Here is a 16,838-nt window from a genome sequence, read left to right as displayed (position 1 = left end):
AACTGTTTTAATACTATTTTAAACTGTTTTAATACAGTTTTAAACTGTATTAATACTGTTTAAAACTGTATTAATGCTGTTTAAAACAGTATTAAAACAGTATTAATACAGTTTAAAGCAGTATTAATAGAGTTTAAAGCAGTTTTAAAACTGTTTAAAACAGTATTAATACTGCTTTAAACTGTATTAAAACAGTTTTAAACTGTATTAATACTGTTTTAAACAGTATTAATGCTGTTTAAACTGTTTTAAACTGTATTAAACTGTTTTAATACTGTTTTAAACTGTATTAATACTGTTTTAAACTGTTTTAATACTGCTTTAAACTGTATTAATACTCAGCTAGACCGAAGTTGTACTGTTAAACTGTATTAATGCATGTTTTAAGTCGTTTTCAATGGGAAAGTTAGTGTTAATTGTTAGAAAGTCAACCAAAGATGCACAATTTGAACAGTTAGTGTCAGTTAAGAAGAGAAATTAATGTTTTTCCCCCTAAACCCTTTCCAATTAACTATTTATGGCTTCTATCATTCAGTTTAGCCAGCTAACCAGCTTTAATTCAATGTGACATTGATGTGAAGTGATGAAAAACAATGTCCAGCATCTCACAATGATGATAAAAGGTTAAATTAACCAACTGTTCAAAATGTGCATCTTTTACAACAAGGAAACTTAATCAGCAGCTCAACATCTACTGAAAACCCATTATATCCATGTACTTTATATAGGTTTTTAGAGTGATGATGAAAGGTTAAATTAATCCAAACATATATAAAGTACATGGATATAATGGGTTTTTCAGTGGATGTTGAGCTGCTGATTGAGTTTCCTTGTTGTAAAAGATGCACATTTTGAACAGTTAGTCAGTTAAGATGAGAATCTAATGCTTTTTTCCCTACACCTTTTTAAAACCAGCTATTTATGGCTTTTGTCATTAAATTTAGCCGTCTAACTAGCTTTAAATGTCGAGCATCTCACAATGATGATGAAAGGTTAAATTAATCCAAACCTATATAAAGTACATGGATATAATGGGTTTTTCAGTAGATGTTGAGCTGCTGATTGAGTTTCCTTGTTTTAAAAGATGCATATTTTGAACAGTTAGTTTCAGTTAAGATGAGAATTTAATGAGAAATTAATTGCTTTTAATCATTTTACTCACACATTTTCAATTTGACGGACCTTTAACTTGATATCGTAGTTAAAAGTGGTGTGATATATATATATAGTGGTGTGATATATATATATATATATATTAATACATATATATATATATATAAATAAAACTCAGAATTAAATTTTTTTTAATTTAATTGTGATCTGCATCAGTTTGAAGTTTTGACTTTTATATAGTCAATTATTAATTTATCAATAAAAAAAGTTCCACTGAGTAATGAAAGTAGCCAGTAGTGACAGAGTGAGGTGGACCTATTATCTGCTTATCATAATCATATATAAGATTAGAATCTAGTTGTTGTCGTGTTTCCATCATGCCAGCTGGTGTTGTGACTCATTTCCTTCTCTCCGCCGCTCCTCCCGCCAGTCTCCGTGGTGACCATCGACAGCGGCAGCCCTCGTCCCGTTGAGTCGCCCTCCAGCTCGAGTCACATGACGTCATACCAGAATCCACTGTGTCCAGCTGATCTACAGGGGCAGTTAACGCCCAGAGCGCCGGGTCCTGGTTACTACTACTACTGCTATTACCAGGTACTTTAATATTACTCCTCACAAGTTCTTATCTAATCAGAAGTAACACAACTACACAGTGATCTGGTCTAAAGATGTTCCAATACCATGTTTTCCTTCCCGATACCAATACCTGAACTTGAGGTATCGGCCGATACAGAGTACCGATCCAATACCAGCGTGATAAAAAACATAAAGTTATCATTATTTTGTTTTAATTTATTTTATTTAACAAATGTGTCAAACTACCTGCAATCAGTTCTTCTTCGCTGCTCTGAAACAGTAGTTGCCAGAGGCAGCCATGATATATCCAGGGTGACAGCACAGTGAAGGCTGCTGTTTTGGAGCGGAGAAGAAGAATTGATTTCCGGTTAAACAACTTGATTTTTTTTCTGGGTTAATAATTCTGGGTTCGGTGCGTTGACTGGCATACTCGCCGATACCCGATCCCGAATTTTGGGCAGTATTGGATGCATTTCCGATACTGGTATTGTTATCGGAAGAACTCTAATCTGGTCTGGTCCTCTCGCTGCACAGTCACTACATACGTGAGCTTGTTTGGAATCAACTTCATTGTCAGATCTGAATCTGGAAACCAAATTTAGTTTGAAAAAGTAATGTCTATATTATTGTCCAAAATATATATTAATATACAATCCAAAAGGGGCTTTACCATCTGTTCAGCATACAACACCCTGTGTCCTTATGGTGCGTTCAGACCAAGAGCCAAGCAAACTGAAATGTATTAGTTTTAAAAAATACAATTGACTGTTCTGATTGCAGAATAATGTGATTGTTGGGGCCTTGTGAGGGGAGGCAGGGAGGAGGTCGGGAGGGGGGGGAGCTAATGCAGCGAGCCTGATGTAAAGCTGATGTGAGTCAAAGGGAAGGTATCAGTGGGAGGGAAGGACGAGTGAATGGTGGGACGGGAGGAAGGAGGAACGGGGAGTGGACAATGCTGCTTTACTGCTCTGTGATTGGTGGCTGCTGGGCCATGTGCTGACCCCTCTCAAACTGTAGCCCAACTAGGGCTCCCACATACATTCACACACACACACACACACACACACACATAAAGCGGCGTGGAGCCTTCTGTTGAGTGGCAGGGACATGTGAGCTCCTTCACATTTGCTATTCTGGGCAGGGGAGGGGAAAACGAGGAGGGACGGGGCGAGGCGGGGGTGAGCAGAGGGTCTTTTCTCTTTCTGCATGTGGCTGAGCCATCGTGAGGAGCTGCTCATGATTTTGTCTCGTGTTGTGTAGGCTCCTAGTGTGCGTGGCCATAGCAGTCTTGTGTTTTATTCCCACTTTAGGCCGGAGAAGATGGGGTGCTGCTTTAGTAAGGAGCTCAACCCCGGCCTGCAGAGTGAGAGGAGCAGTCTGTTACGGCCCCCGCTCCACGATGGGCTGAATGAGGTCACAGACCGGGTCAGGCAGCACGCCGCGGCTGTAGCGCAGCATGTGTGCTTGGACGAAGAGGAGACATGTGTGGCAGACGGACCGGCCCTGAGGACGCCTCTGGAAGATGAGGAAAGACCTCCAGAACTGGACAACAACGTTAGGACAGAGGCGGTCAGCGGGGACGGCACCACGCGGAGTGACGGGGATCTTAAACCAGCCAGCCCACACGAGGAGACGGAGGCTATTATTATCACAACCAGCACAAACGTACATACAAACACGGACACAGAGCCAGGCATGACACATGCCGCTAGGCCCAGCTGTGAGCCGGCGCCGTATATGGAGGTGCCCACACATAGTCCAGCCAAAGCGAAGATTCTGGAAAACGCCACACTCAGGGCGTCATGGTTCCATCAGCAACAGGACGGGCAGAAGCACAAGCCGGCAAAAAGTTGGTTATCCTCTCGCTCTGCTAAGTGCCAGGGCAACGTCCCAGAGAGTGAGGCGTCACATGACCAGCTGCAGCCGCCACTGGTCAGCGCGTGTCAGGAGACACAGCGGGATACCCCCAGAGCCGAGGAGGAGAAGGAGGAAGAGGAAGAGGAAGAGGAAGAGGAAGAGGAAGGTGAGGAGGTCTGTGTCACTACAACAGCACTGTGTCAAGGTTTTGAAACAAGGAGCTTCTACAGCATATGTTCCATCGACGCTGATGACCTTGAACATGACCACGACCACAGCCAGTCCCAAACAGCTGGAGCAGCACACTCACTGCACACAGCTGCAGTAGAAACTCTGCCGTGCATACTGGAGTCTCCGGTCTCCAGCCAGTCACACACAGAGGCATCAGCTTCCTGGGACCAGATCTGTGTCACAGAGTCTACAATGACCAGCCAGTCACGTGATGAGGAACCAGCGCCAGTCCAATCACACTCAGACAGTCCACTCACCTTACCTCATCCTGTTGCATCCCCACAGCTGGTAGACGCTCCGTGTGACCCGCTGCCTCCGTCCAGCAATCAAATAAACAGCGAGGAACCTCAGGCGTCCACACCAGACGGCTCTCAGCCTGAAGATCTGAACCGCCAGACAGCTACAGATGAATCCAAGGATGACATGTTGATGAGGTCACACGCAGATGATAGTGCATGTGTGGAGGAGGAGGAGGAACTTGTGGAGGGATCAGAGGAGGGGGTGAACTTGGGGGACCACGGAGCAGCAGAGGAGGAAGAGTTGGATCAGAGCCTTGATTCTGACTTCAACCCTCTGGACGATCATCTGCAGGAGTCTGACCTGTCAACAGAGCAGCACATGCAAAGTGTACAACCAGCAGCTGAAACTCCCGAACTGGACACTTCCAGTTCTTCACAGCTCGACCTCAACCTGGAACCGCTGCTCAAGGAGGCGGTTGTTTTGCCTCCGTCTGGAGGACAGATCGAGGTGGGTAAGCAGAGTGAGGCTATCCCTGTGAGTGTCAGCAGAGGCCACACTGAGGAGGGCGACGTCGGAACAGCAGATACGACTCTCACCGAGGTGTCCTCCGTTTCCACCATCTCCGCTGCAACATCACTGCCCGTCGAACTGACCGCCTTCTCTCGCCACACAAACCTGACACCTCCCTCAGACTTAAAAACCACATCTCACCAGCGTGACTCCGACAAATTAGATGTCAATTCAAACGATCCAGTGTTTGAACTGAGCAGCATTGAGCCTCCCAGTCAGGATGTTGAAGCTCCACTCACTGAATCTGAGCACAGTGATGATGGGTGTGACGACTGCGACGAACCACTCGACAGCTCTAATGTGGAAATCGAAGGTGCCGTGGCGTCAGACGAGTCTTTTCAGGGTATCTTCATGAGCGGTGATGTCGGACAGGCTGTCAACAACATAAACCTAGAAATCTTTCAGGATGGCAAACATGTTGAGAGAGGTGATGCTACAGATGTTTCACCTGAAACAGCCTCTCACCTAAGTGACCCGTTGTCAGAGCACTGTGACGGTGGCCTAGATTTATTAACCTCTAGTGTTTGCTCTGACTGTATGAACCCTGAAGTCGCCATCGGCCTGCAGCACGACACTGCAGACTGTTTAACTCAACCTGGAGATTCATCAGATGAAATCCACTCAGAGGAAATGAATGAGATACAGGAGGAGACATCTGTACCTGACAGTGATATTCCTCCAGAAACTCCCATTATTCCAGCTACTGAGACACCGCCCCACGGCGCCGAGGTCGATACCAGCATCTGTGACGACTCCCATGTGATTCCTGATGACTTCCGCTGTCCAGATGACAAACCCTCGGGTTTGGAGGACCCCACCGTGACCTCTGTGGACCCAGATCAGATTGATGCTTACGCCTCTACGCCGTCATACGAGATTCACTTCCTGGGTCACGAGCCGTCGGCGACTGCTGAGGAGGGCGAGAGAGAAGGCGGGATGAGGGAGATGGTGTCTGAGCTGCTGGGAGAGGATGCGGACTCCTCCGTCTGCCGCCTCTATCCCCACCCCTGGATTAAGCTGGGTCTGGAGGAGACCTGCGGGGGGTGGGCCCAGGGCGCGTCCGAAGACGAGCCCAGCCAGGGCGAGAGCACGACGGGCGCCGACGTGGAGCAGATCCCAGCCGGGGTCTCGGAGCTGCAGTCGTCTATGGCTCTGCTGGGAGCCTACCCCTACAGCACAGTGATGCCTCAGGGACGCTGTGTGTGGGACTGGCACACAGACTGCACTCAGTCTGTAAGTGTTCACGCTGGGAAAGCATTCACTTTAATGTATAAATTATATTACTTTGATGTGATTCTGTCAGGGAAAGAAAGACTTAACTGGGCACACTGAACAGGACCAAAGGTTCAAGGTTCTTTATTTGTCAGTTTCAGCGAAGCAGTCATTGTCAATGAAAATCTCAGGTTCCTTCAACAATGCTCATAAAATATTTATATATAAAGGGGAAATCACACAAGTAAATGTAAAAGCAAAATGATAATCTAAGGCATAAAATAGTGCAGTTAAAATAAATACAAACATAAAAAAGTATAAAATAGTAATGTTAATATAAATTTGTAAACTACAGGAACTGAAGCAGAGTCTTAAATACATAACGAGTGGTCATTGTTCAAACAGACGTCCTTGATTCAGTCACAGATTTTTAAGAATGAGAGAAAAAACAGTAATAATGTGAGTACAAAGACTTGTTGATATAACGAGGTTAAGTTGATTCAGAGGGTTCGTTATCTGAAGAAGACCTTGTTAGATGAAGAGTAAAGTTGAATCAGCTGTAATGTGATTTATAACAGAGTAAAATCAAGAAAATGTTTTCTTCCACATTACTGTAAAGGCCTGACCATGTAACAACTCACCTTTTCTCTTGAAGAAGTCATGTCATCATATAAATTAGGGTTAGGTCTGATATTCTGTCACTGTGCACCATTGTTTGACCTCCCTGCCACTGTAAGCAAATTTCCTTTTCTTATGAGGCAATTAATACAATTGTTTTGTTTTGTTTTGTTTTGTTGGTGTTTGGTCCAACATACATACATTTCGTGAGATGAAATGGCATCTAGCTCTGTGCATTTAATTCAGTACTCTTTATTACACCATTTAATGAGAACATTTTCTGTCTGTTCTTGACCTGAACACACAAGTTATTGTCTGTTGTCTTGTCTGTTGTTAACATTTGTATTAATTTGTTCTTTGCCACTCGTGTTTTTTTTATTTTTTTTAAATCATATAAATACATCTGACTTTCAGGGTTTCCGCCAGAAAAGTTTTCTAGAGTACCGGCGGCAAAAACTCTGAGGGGCGGCTTGCCACTAAGGTCAGCCCACGACCTCCGTGAGGGAGCTAACTGCGGGATTAACGGGCCAAGACATGGGAACTTGGCCTGGGAGTTGTAGCATTTATTAACGTTACGTCTCTCTCTCGCTAACATTACGGGCCGCCTGGTCGAAGCCCGTCTTAACTCGTAACCCCGAAAGACACAGTCTCTTCTGTTTCTGTTTCTCTTGACCGCACACAATGACGCTTGCTGACGTTAAGCATACACCCTATATGCACTGACTCATTCCTTAGAGGAGTTCGCTACCTGTACAACACATTTTAGTTTAAAAAACATCTTAAAAATACATAAATCCCTGATGACTCGGCCTGGCGGGCCGCTGGGCTAGCAATACGCTGGCGGAAACTCTGAACTCAACTTTCATGTTAGATTAATATTGTGCACATTGTGTGTGTTTTTGTTTCAGGAACCCGTTGCTGCTCCCAGCCTTAACCCCAACGCTGAGGCATGGACCAATCCCAGCTTTAACTTGGACGTCCCTGGCCCCGCCTACCTGCAGGCTCAGCAGCCATGGCTGCAGTTCCCCGCCGATCTGACCAATCAGGAAGGTATGCAGCAGTTCCCTGCCGATCTGACCAATCAGGAAGGTAGGCTGCAGTTACTGAGTGACTAAACCCCAGAACTAAATTCAACATGCTGTCTTCAATGTCGGATTTAATCAAATTATTATCATACTCCATTTCAGGTGTTATTTTGTGATGAAGAGTTTGTAATTTATTCTGTGAACAAGTCAAAAACAGCATTACTGGATGAGTGTTATTGTCTGTAAATGGTGGTTATGGTGTGGTGTTCTGTGTATTATGGTGTGGTGTTATTAAGATGCTGTGGGGATGATTTTCAGGATACGAGCCAGAGTTCCAGCTGGAGAACATGGTCCTGTCTGAGGCCGTGGTTGAGGCCGATCCCAGCGCACCAGAGTACCAGACGCTGCCTGCCGAAGCTCCGGTAGTTAATGGAGAGCCCATCGACCCTCCTGTCACAGGTATCAGTCCACATCAGTGATCGAGGCATCTCTAAAAGTTATATTTGCTCCCTTTTTTTCTGCTGGTCTGATCCGTTACTCAAAACCGTGATACGATCCAAACTGTGAGTTTTATGATCCGTTGCACCTCTAAACTGTAGTTCTGGTACACAACCCTAACATGAACCTCAGTCTTTATAAAGCAATGACTCAGCTCAGATATGATCATGACTTTCTTTGATTTCAGACGAGGTCAGAGAAGAGCTGAGGAGCGTTCTGGAGTCCTACCTGACCAGGTAACGACTCACCTTTTCTTTTCTCCCTGAAGTCATGTGATCATGTAATATAGCTGACCACACGTGGTCTAAGCATAAAAACTAAATTCAAAATGTAACACACGGTGTTGCAGTGGTTATCACTGTCGCCTCACAGCAAGAAGCTTGCAGTTTCAAACCCGGCTTTCAAACTGGGTTTGGTGCTCTGTTGGTATTCTAGCTGTCATTGTGCAGTATTATTTGACGTGTCACCTCCTTTGGTAACCCCTCCAAACACTCCTCAATAGAGCTCTCCTCCTATGTCCCTCCACAGGGAGCACCTTGGCAACGACCTGTACCTCAACTCCCAGATGGACAGCGACCAGTACGTCTCCATCGCCACGCTGGCCAGCCTCGACAAGATCAAGAGTCTCAGCTCGGACCTGGACCTCATCGCCGACATTCTGAAATGTCAGTGTTTGCATGTTTTTACCACCAAATGTTGATAATGTCATGCTGCGAGTAGCTTGTACTCTTAATCTGGAGTTTGTATTGGTTTTTATGATAATAATTGTTTTCAATGGACACGTCTGTTAGGAGAAATAATGGGTTTATTGTGAGATTTCCATTCCGGCAAAACTCAGGGATATTATTTATATTTCTCTGTATTATCTCTTAACATTTACATTACTCAGACCTGTTTATGATACAATCTAGACAGTTCAAGACAGGTTTTAAAGTTTAGAGAGATAAATGTGGATCATGGTTGTCCTGAGACATTCTGTCCTCTCATTGGTCGACAGCCCTGCCGCTGGTCCAGGTGGCTCCGTGTGGACAGAAGGTCCGGCCCAGTCAGAGTCGATGTGTCGTCATCCTGCGTGAGATCCCCAACACAACACCTCGAGAGGCAAGAGACCCCGCCCACCACGCCAAACACAACCTCCTCTCTGCTCTCCCCTCCCCTGCTGATCCTCTAATGTCTTATTTTGTCCACAACTCAAAGATATTAATTTTATTGTCATAGAGGAGTAAAGAAACCAGAAAATATTCACATTTAAGAAGCTGGAATCCCCTCCTTAATGTTCCTGTTGTACTGCTGGAGGTAGAGGCTCTGTTTGACAGGGAGAACCTTAATGTTCCTGTTGTACTGCAGGAGGTGGAGGCTCTGTTTGACAGGGAGAACCTTAATGTTCCTGTTGTACTGCAGGAGGTAGAGGCTCTGTTTGACGGGGATAACATTAATGTTCCTGTTGTACTGCAGGAGTTGGAGGTTCTGTTTGACTGGGGGAACTTTAATGTTATTGTTGTACTGCAGGAGGTAGAGGCTCTGTTTGACTGGGAGAACTTTAATGTTCCTGTTGTACTGCAGGAGGTGGAGGCTCTGTTTGACAGGGAGAACCTTAATGTTCCTGTTGTACTGCAGGAGGTAGAGGCTCTGTTTGACGGGGAGAGACTTAATGTTCCTGTTGTACTGCAGGAGTTGGAGGTTCTGTTTGACTGGGGGAACTTTAATGTTATTGTTGTACTGCAGGAGGTGGAGGCTCTGTTTGACTGGGAGAACTTTAATGTTATTGTTGTACTGCAGGAGGTGGAGGCTCTGTTTGTCTGGGTAACTTTAATGTTATTGTTGCACTGCAGGAGGTGGAGGCTCTGTTTGTCTGGGTAACTTTAATGTTATTGTTGCACTGCAGGAGGTGGAGGCTCTGTTTGTCTGGGTAACTTTAATGTTATTGTTGCACTGCAGGAGGTGGAGGCTCTGTTTGACAGGGAGAACATTAATGTTCCTGTTGTACTGCAGGAGGTGGAGGCTCTGTTTGTCTGGGGGAACTTTAATGTTCCTGTTGTACTGCAGGAGGTGGAGGCTCTGTTTGACAGGGAGAACTTTAATGTTATTGTTGTACTGCAGGAGGTGGAGGCTCTGTTTGACAGGGAGAACTTTAATGTTCCTGTTGTACTGCAGGAGGTAGAGGCTCTGTTTGACGGGGAGAACTTTAATGTTATTGTTATACTGTAGGAGGTGGAGGCTCTGTTTGACGCGGAGAACTTTAATGTTCCTGTTTTACTGCAGGAGATGGAGGCTCTGTTTGACAGGGAGAACTTTAATGTTCCTGTTTTACTGCAGGAGGTGGAGGCTCTGTTTGACAGGGAGAACTTTAATGTTCCTGTTTTACTGCAGGAGGTGGAGGCTCTGTTTGACAGGGAGAACTTTAATGTTCCTGTTTTACTGCAGGAGGTGGAGGCTCTGTTTGACGGGGAGAACCTGCCAAAGTTCCTAAGCTGTGAGTTTGTGAGCAACGACAACTGGTTCGTCACTTTCGAATCAGAAGCTGACGCACAACAGGTAAAATACATATATATATATATATATAATATAATTCTATTAATAAAGCTTTGAATGTCTGTTGTCAGGTTTTATGACGTCAACACCAAAAAAAAGTGTTTCATCTGATTAAATGAGTTGAGTCCAGCCGTGGCCTATTCTCATGAAAGTGATATAATTATTTCTAATCACCGAAGTGATGCTATTGATGTTGATAGTTTAGAAATTTCCGTTAGAATAGGCTGCCGTGTAACAGGAAGACTATTAAACGTGATTTATATTTTAAATCAAAATGATTCAACCATGCGTGTTACTGTCTCTGTGCGCGTCATCAGGCCTACAGGTACCTCAGAGAAGATGTTCGGGAGTTTAAGGGAAAGCCCATCATGGTGAGGATAAAGGCCAAAACCATGGCAGTCACTTCCTTCGCTCCAAAGAATGGCTACAGACCCGCTCAGCTGGACCAGTGTGGCAATCCTTACAGCTCCTACTTCCCCCAAAGCACCTACCAGCAGCCCTGCCCCACCCAGCAGATGTATGACTTCCCCAATGAGGGGTGGGCTCCGGCTGCCAGAGGATACCAGGAGTGTGCTGACGTGAGTCCTTCTATGTTGAACATTGTATGAAGTTGTAGGCTTTATTATTGCATCGACATCGGATAGAGTAAGAATAATTCTGTTGCTAGTTACAGCTCATTGAATGTGTGTTTGCTAATAAGACGTGATCAGTGTGATTTAGCTGTTGTTGTTTTTGTCAGCAGCATCAAACGTTGAATGACTTCATGAATGGATTCTCCAACTTCAAACCTTACGTCCCACACAGGCAGAGGTAGCTACTGTCCACATTAAGTGTTGTTAGAAAGAAACTTCCCATTTATTAGCTGTAATGTTGTATTCTTGACGCGTGTTATGTCAGAGTGTTTGTAACCATTCCTTTCTTCCAGGAGAGGCTCGAGGTGGTCAAACTCTGCAGACCGTTGGCAGTCCAATCAAAACGCTTCCTCACACCCGTCGGAGCAGGCACCGGCGGAGCGCTCCTCTTCCCCGTCGAAGCCGGGTCGAGGGCGGTCGCGGGGAAACGCGCGACGTCAGAGCAGAGGTGGAAGGACGGAGCCCAACAAGCCAGTCGGGTCGCCCACTTCTGATCGGGGAAGGTAACGAAACAGCAAGTCTTTGTTTTTTGTTTTTTTTAATATAGCCCAATATCCCAAATTTGCCTCAGGGGGACTTTACAATCTGTTTACGTATATTGATTCGCTCCACAAACGATTGGCTCGCTAGTCGTCCAAAGTCTCATTTGATTGGATGATTATTTGTAAACGGCCCAGAGTGCAGGATGAGTCATCAAACATTTGAAACTGTTTACAGGAAGAGAAAAGACGGGATTCTGAGCAGATTTTGGTATAAAAATACTCTGATAGTGGGTTTTTTTAACACAGGGACACAGGATTAATGCTGGGAAAATGTATTTTTCATTTCATGGGGACTTAAAGCCTGAATTATACTTAATCATCAAGGCGTTGCCGTAGTTACAGCCAAGGCTGCTGCAGCGTAGGGAGTGATTTATAGCTGTAGTATCGACTCTGTTGGCTCTGAGAAGCAGCGCTTATACATCTAACTGTAGACCTTTTCAAACCTCCGCCACATATTTACTGTAGACTGGAAGAAAGAAAATATATCTGCCTGCTGTGATTGGCTGTTCCTCGTCACATGACGTGCGTTGCAGCGTTCCAAAAGTTGAACTGTTTGGCTGCGCCCCGATAAATAGGCCCTTTGAAACACTTGAGTATTGTGAATACAGTGTGTTGAGTGATGCTTTAATACAGAAGTATAAATCAACTCTGAGCTGCAGCATCATCACTGCTCTGCTGTGTGTCTCTGAAGGAGAGGAAACCTCAACCAGAGGAGGAGAGAGAACCCGCGGTCCTGGGACAGATCAGGTGGAAACAGTCATGTAAGTAGCCGGTGAGGATTATTAGTGTTGGTTAAGTTCACTTTGTTGTGTATTGACTGTGTGTGTTTGTGTAGAACGCACCAAGTCAGTCGCCTCCTCGTCAACCGACTCCTCCCCCTGAGCTCGGCCTCACCAGCTTCCCTCCTCTTCCTCCGGCAAACACTGCCATGGCAACGGTACCTGCAGCTAACGGCAACGCCAAGGTGACCAAGTCTCTCTGTCTCACACTCTCTCTCACACACACACACAGACACACACACACGCGCACACACACGCACACACACGCACACACACACACAAACGGCTCTATGAAATCATGACATTGGTCTTTTTTTCATCACAGATTCCAGTGAAAAGCAGCAGCCCGTGTGCATCAATGCCGACAGCGTCACAAGAACCTCAGCCAATCGTAGAGCAGTAAGTATCTCAGAGACAGCGGCTGGTTGATGATTTAGGGGCCGTTCACCTGCCGCGTTTTTTGCACCCGCAAATCTGTCGTTGTCAATGTCAAGTGCGAGAGTGACGCTGTGCACAAGTGTTCCTAAGCGCCTGTTTTTAAGGACCATATAAAAGGCGAGATAAAAATCTGTCAATCAATCAAAATGTACCTTAAAGGGAGATTTGTCAAGTATTATTACTAATATGCTGCTTTATGTAAATGTATGTATATATTTTATTATTGTAAATCAATTAACAACACAAAACAATGACAGATATTGATCCAGAAACCCTCACAGGTACTGCATTTAGCATAAAACAATATGCTCCAATCATAACATGGCAAACTGCAGCCCAACAGGCAACAACAGCTGTCAGTGTGTCAGTGTGCTGACTTGACTATGACTTGCCCCAAACTGCATGTGATTATCATAAAGTGGGCATGTCTGTAAAGGGGAGACTCGTGGGTACCCATAGAACCCATTTACATTCACGGTTTTGGTTGCTTAGTAACGGCAGGTGCAACAGGAACGCAACCTCCCTAGTACCATGAATAAAAAGATTGAAAGCATCACGGCTGGCGTTTTCCACGTGTTTTTAGACGCAACATGTGAACGTCTTTACCTCTGCATTCTCTATTCTCTATTTTTACCTTCTGTACTGATAACATGATTAACTCCACAGCACAAGCTCCTCCAGTTGTTCTTCTCTCGCTTGCCTCGCCCATAGGATGTCTCATATGTGGCCTTTTATCAGTTTTCCAGTTGTCATGGTGCCAGCTGTGCCAGCTGTGCCAGCTGTGCTCAGCTCTGTGTGTAGCTCTGAGTTTGTTCTGCTGGTGTCTGCAGGGACGTGAAGGAGCGAGCAGAGACGACCAGCGAGGCCATACCAGCTCAGCTCACACAGGAAGCCATCACAGTAAGACCTCTTTATGGTGTTTCTATCTCTTTGAATCAGCATATTTTAGCTCAGCGTGTGTTCCAGTCTGTCCTGTTATATCTGCAGAGTTTCTAAACACCTTGAAGTAGGATTGAATCAAATGAAGGAGTTTAGGCAGGACGGCCGGCGGACTTCTACTGCAGGTCTTTGTGTTTAACGTCCATCTCGGCCGGAGTCGGTCAGTCCTTTCAAAACATCACAGTCGCTCTCAAAATGGAATTTCATGTTGTTAATACAGAATATCACTGATGTCATTTTAGCTTTTTACTATCATTAGTTAATACCAGTGAAATGAGATTCATTAATAAATAGTAAACAAATAGGGCTGCAACTAACCATTATTTTCATTGTTGATTAATCTACTGTACATTTTCTTTATTTATCAATTAGTAGTTTGGTCTATAAAATGTTAGAAAATGGTGGAAAATGTGGATCAGTGTTTCCCAAAGCCTGAGATGTTTTATCCACAACTCAAAGATATTCAGTTTATAGTTATAGACGAAGAAAGAAACCAGAAAATACATTTTTTATTTTCACATTTAAGAAGCTGCAATCAGAGAATTTAGACTTTTTTTTTCTTGGACAACTAATTGATTAATCGTTGCTGCTCTATAAACACACAATATAAATTTAATGTGGAAATGGCATCAATCCGACAGATAAAAATAACAATTGTTTTTTTGTTTTTTTTAACTTAGTTTTTATTTCAGTTTCAGCAACTTATACAATAATCATCATCACATTCTTTCCTAGTGGTTTTTCTCATTTCACAGCTGTCTCTTAGTTTTACCCATAATTTCACAAATTAAAACCAGGGGGGAGAAAGAGAGGAAAAAAAACACAAGACTTCAGCTTAAACTATAATTTCAATTGAATTTGGAGAAAAAGAAAGGACACATACTTAGACAATCCAAAGAGTTAAAACAAGATAAAGAGTTAAATTAATTAATTTAACAAAAATTTAAAAAAGGCTCAGAAATCAGGGAAAATAACATAATGTTCTAGTATTAATCTGATTTATTCAAAACTTCTTGGTGTACTCGGAGATGCTTCACGGCCCAAAAAAAGAGTAAAAAGTAGATATAAACATTGGGGCTGGGCGATGTTTAAGTCAAGCCTGATGTTGCCTTGCACATAACAGAATGATCCCAGTGACTCCTACACAGTGAGACATATAGCTTATTAATTAAACACTGGTATCAGATTGGTACTCGGCATCGGCCGATACCCAAAAGCTCAGGTATCGCTATCGGACTGAAAAAGTCTGATCGGTGCATCCCTAAAATCGACTAAATGAATCAGGTCGACTAAGAACAAAACGACCGATTAGAGGAGGCAGTCCTAATAAACACTTCTGAATGTTGATGTGAGATTGAGACGATGGTTTAACACGTAGACGTAGGTATTAGATCAGTTTGATGACTGTTTGAAAGCCGTTACTGTGCAGGAGTGAAACGGCGTGAGAGCCTCTGACCTCACCTTATGCTCTGTTTGTCCAGGAGTCCAAGAAGAGGCCCAGCTACGCCGAGATCTGCCAGAGAGCGTGGTCCAATGAGCCGGCGCAGCCCGCCGACCTCGCCTCTTCAGAGGCGGAGCGCATCCCGACCGCTCCGGGCCAGGCGTCCGAACCAGCTCTGTTGCCACGGTGATCGTATTAGGTGGGAAACAAGAGACTTCTGGGTGTCATATAAGCTGAAAATATATCATTGTCATACCTGCTGCACATTCACTGAGTATTAATCTGTGGACAGAGTGATTCGGTGGAATCTACTAAGATCTACTACATTTCGGTCTGGACGAGCCTTAATGAATACAGCTGTGCATCGGGGGGGCTGGTTCAGGACCAGAGGGACCAGGGTGGGTCCGGGCTCGCCACCCACTCAGGATGTTCAGGCCAGCTTTTCAGTTTTTCGAGAGGAAGCTGGAGAGAATGTGTAAATGTTGATGTGCAGCTTGACGTTAATTTTATTAGTTGGTTTGTAGTTGAGATCAGTTTATTTTGAGCCGGGTTTTGATTTAGTTTTTAGTTTTACTGACGGCTCTTCTTCTTCTCCTGCTGTTTCTGTGTGTTTGGTGTTTTTTCTCGCTGTACAGGATGATTTTTTTTTTCCATTCATCTGTGTTATTCTTGAGTCTAAAGGGCCGCTGTGGGCACACACAATGCTCTTTTCTCTAAATATTAGCACTAGTCACCTGGTTTGTTTCCATTTCCAGACATTGGTGAGTCGTCCGGGCATGTGATGGACCGAGGTCCGGCGTGTATTAGTGAGTTATAGGAGGATCAGATTGATTGATCGTCCAGGAATCAAATTGTTCTCCTTGAAAAGCACTGATTATTATTAATACTTTATCTCTGCATGACCTTTTTTTAATTTCATTTTAGAATTTAATTTATGTGCTATTTTTATTTTTGTTAGATATGAGTGCTTTTGTGTGTTAAAGCTTTAGTCTCACCTGTGTTGAGTAGGAGTACCTCATGTTGTGGACACAGGTGGGCTCGGTTCAGGGTGTCGTCGTCGTCACTCGGTGTCCGTAAACGAGCTCCGTTTCAGCACCATCAACTTCAACTGTATTTGAGAACTTGAATTTTGATCATACTGAGTCGTCCGATGCTCTTTGGTTAGAAATATACCATTTTAAATGTGAACCAGTTGTCATGGAGAAAGAGCAGACGAGGTTGTGGCACGTGTTACTTTGTCTGTACAGATGTACATATTACTGAACTGATATTAAAGTGCCTTTGAAGTTAAAAACACTAGTTTGTTATGTGTCTCGATTAATTGCAAATTAATAAAATGTATGTCTGTGGCATTAAAAATAATTTGCGTTAACGCTTTACTACCCGTTAACTCTAACAGCCCTAATGTATAAACCTACATATTCTACATGACATCCTCTGCTGTGAACTTGTGCTGCAGCATCATACCAGAGTCCCATCACTGGATGCCTGCCGTTCACTCTCTTGGTTGTGGTTCTGCTTCATAACCAGCAGATGGCAGATGAGTCCCATTATAACAGCTGTAGTTCCATTATGTGGAAACACCACTTGTTTAC

At 44.2% G+C, this 16,838-nt stretch overlaps 2 protein-coding genes across 4 annotated transcripts; both read left to right on the top strand.

Moving 5' to 3' along the window:
- The first annotated feature begins 1,546 nt into the window (after positions 1 to 1,546).
- Positions 1,547 to 9,175, top strand: LOC141759271 (uncharacterized). Of its 2 annotated transcripts, none has more exons than XM_074621177.1 (7): positions 1,547 to 1,707; positions 3,000 to 5,820; positions 7,326 to 7,467; positions 7,761 to 7,901; positions 8,128 to 8,176; positions 8,469 to 8,605; positions 8,938 to 9,175. In XM_074621177.1, exons 2-7 carry the CDS (start codon positions 3,010 to 3,012, stop codon positions 9,156 to 9,158), a joined length of 3,501 nt encoding a protein of 1,166 aa, XP_074477278.1. In that variant the 5' UTR covers positions 1,547 to 1,707; positions 3,000 to 3,009; the 3' UTR covers positions 9,159 to 9,175. The 2 variants fall into 2 exon arrangements, with proteins under 2 accessions (XP_074477278.1, XP_074477277.1); XM_074621176.1 differs by having other exon boundaries at positions 7,326 to 7,506; positions 8,938 to 9,173.
- Positions 9,176 to 10,190: 1,015 nt separating this feature from the next.
- On the top strand, positions 10,191 to 16,537 carry LOC141759272 (uncharacterized). Of its 2 annotated transcripts, none has more exons than XM_074621179.1 (9): positions 10,191 to 10,475; positions 10,790 to 11,050; positions 11,215 to 11,282; positions 11,398 to 11,607; positions 12,338 to 12,407; positions 12,482 to 12,610; positions 12,751 to 12,824; positions 13,694 to 13,763; positions 15,284 to 16,537. In XM_074621179.1, the coding sequence occupies exons 1-9, from the start codon at positions 10,206 to 10,208 to the stop codon at positions 15,431 to 15,433; spliced, it is 1,302 nt and encodes a 433-aa protein (XP_074477280.1). In that variant the 5' UTR covers positions 10,191 to 10,205; the 3' UTR covers positions 15,434 to 16,537. The 2 variants fall into 2 exon arrangements, with proteins under 2 accessions (XP_074477280.1, XP_074477279.1); XM_074621178.1 differs by having other exon boundaries at positions 11,212 to 11,282.
- The last annotated feature ends 301 nt before the right edge of the window (positions 16,538 to 16,838 follow it).

This window comes from Sebastes fasciatus, chromosome 21 (assembly GCF_043250625.1).
Source record: "Sebastes fasciatus isolate fSebFas1 chromosome 21, fSebFas1.pri, whole genome shotgun sequence".
Classification (NCBI taxonomy): domain Eukaryota; kingdom Metazoa; phylum Chordata; class Actinopteri; order Perciformes; family Sebastidae; genus Sebastes; species Sebastes fasciatus.
The sequence above is the reverse complement of the archived record's forward strand: the minus strand, read 5'-3'. Positions and strand labels throughout refer to the sequence as shown.

Excerpts from the sequence above, each read along its gene's own strand:
- LOC141759271 (XM_074621176.1), top strand. The coding sequence starts at position 3,010 with ATGGGGTGCTGCTTTAGTAAGGAGCTCAACCCCGGCCTGCAGAGTGAG. Across the intron at positions 5,821-7,325 it reads ACACAGACTGCACTCAGTCT|GAACCCGTTGCTGCTCCCAG; the intron begins GTAAGTGTTCAC and ends TTTTTGTTTCAG. Across the intron at positions 7,507-7,760 it reads CGATCTGACCAATCAGGAAG|GATACGAGCCAGAGTTCCAG; the intron begins GTAGGCTGCAGT and ends GATGATTTTCAG.
- LOC141759272 (XM_074621178.1), top strand. The coding sequence starts at position 10,206 with ATGGAGGCTCTGTTTGACAGGGAGAACTTTAATGTTCCTGTTTTACTG. Across the intron at positions 10,476-10,789 it reads CAGAAGCTGACGCACAACAG|GCCTACAGGTACCTCAGAGA; the intron begins GTAAAATACATA and ends GCGCGTCATCAG. Across the intron at positions 11,051-11,211 it reads GATACCAGGAGTGTGCTGAC|CAGCATCAAACGTTGAATGA; the intron begins GTGAGTCCTTCT and ends TGTTTTTGTCAG.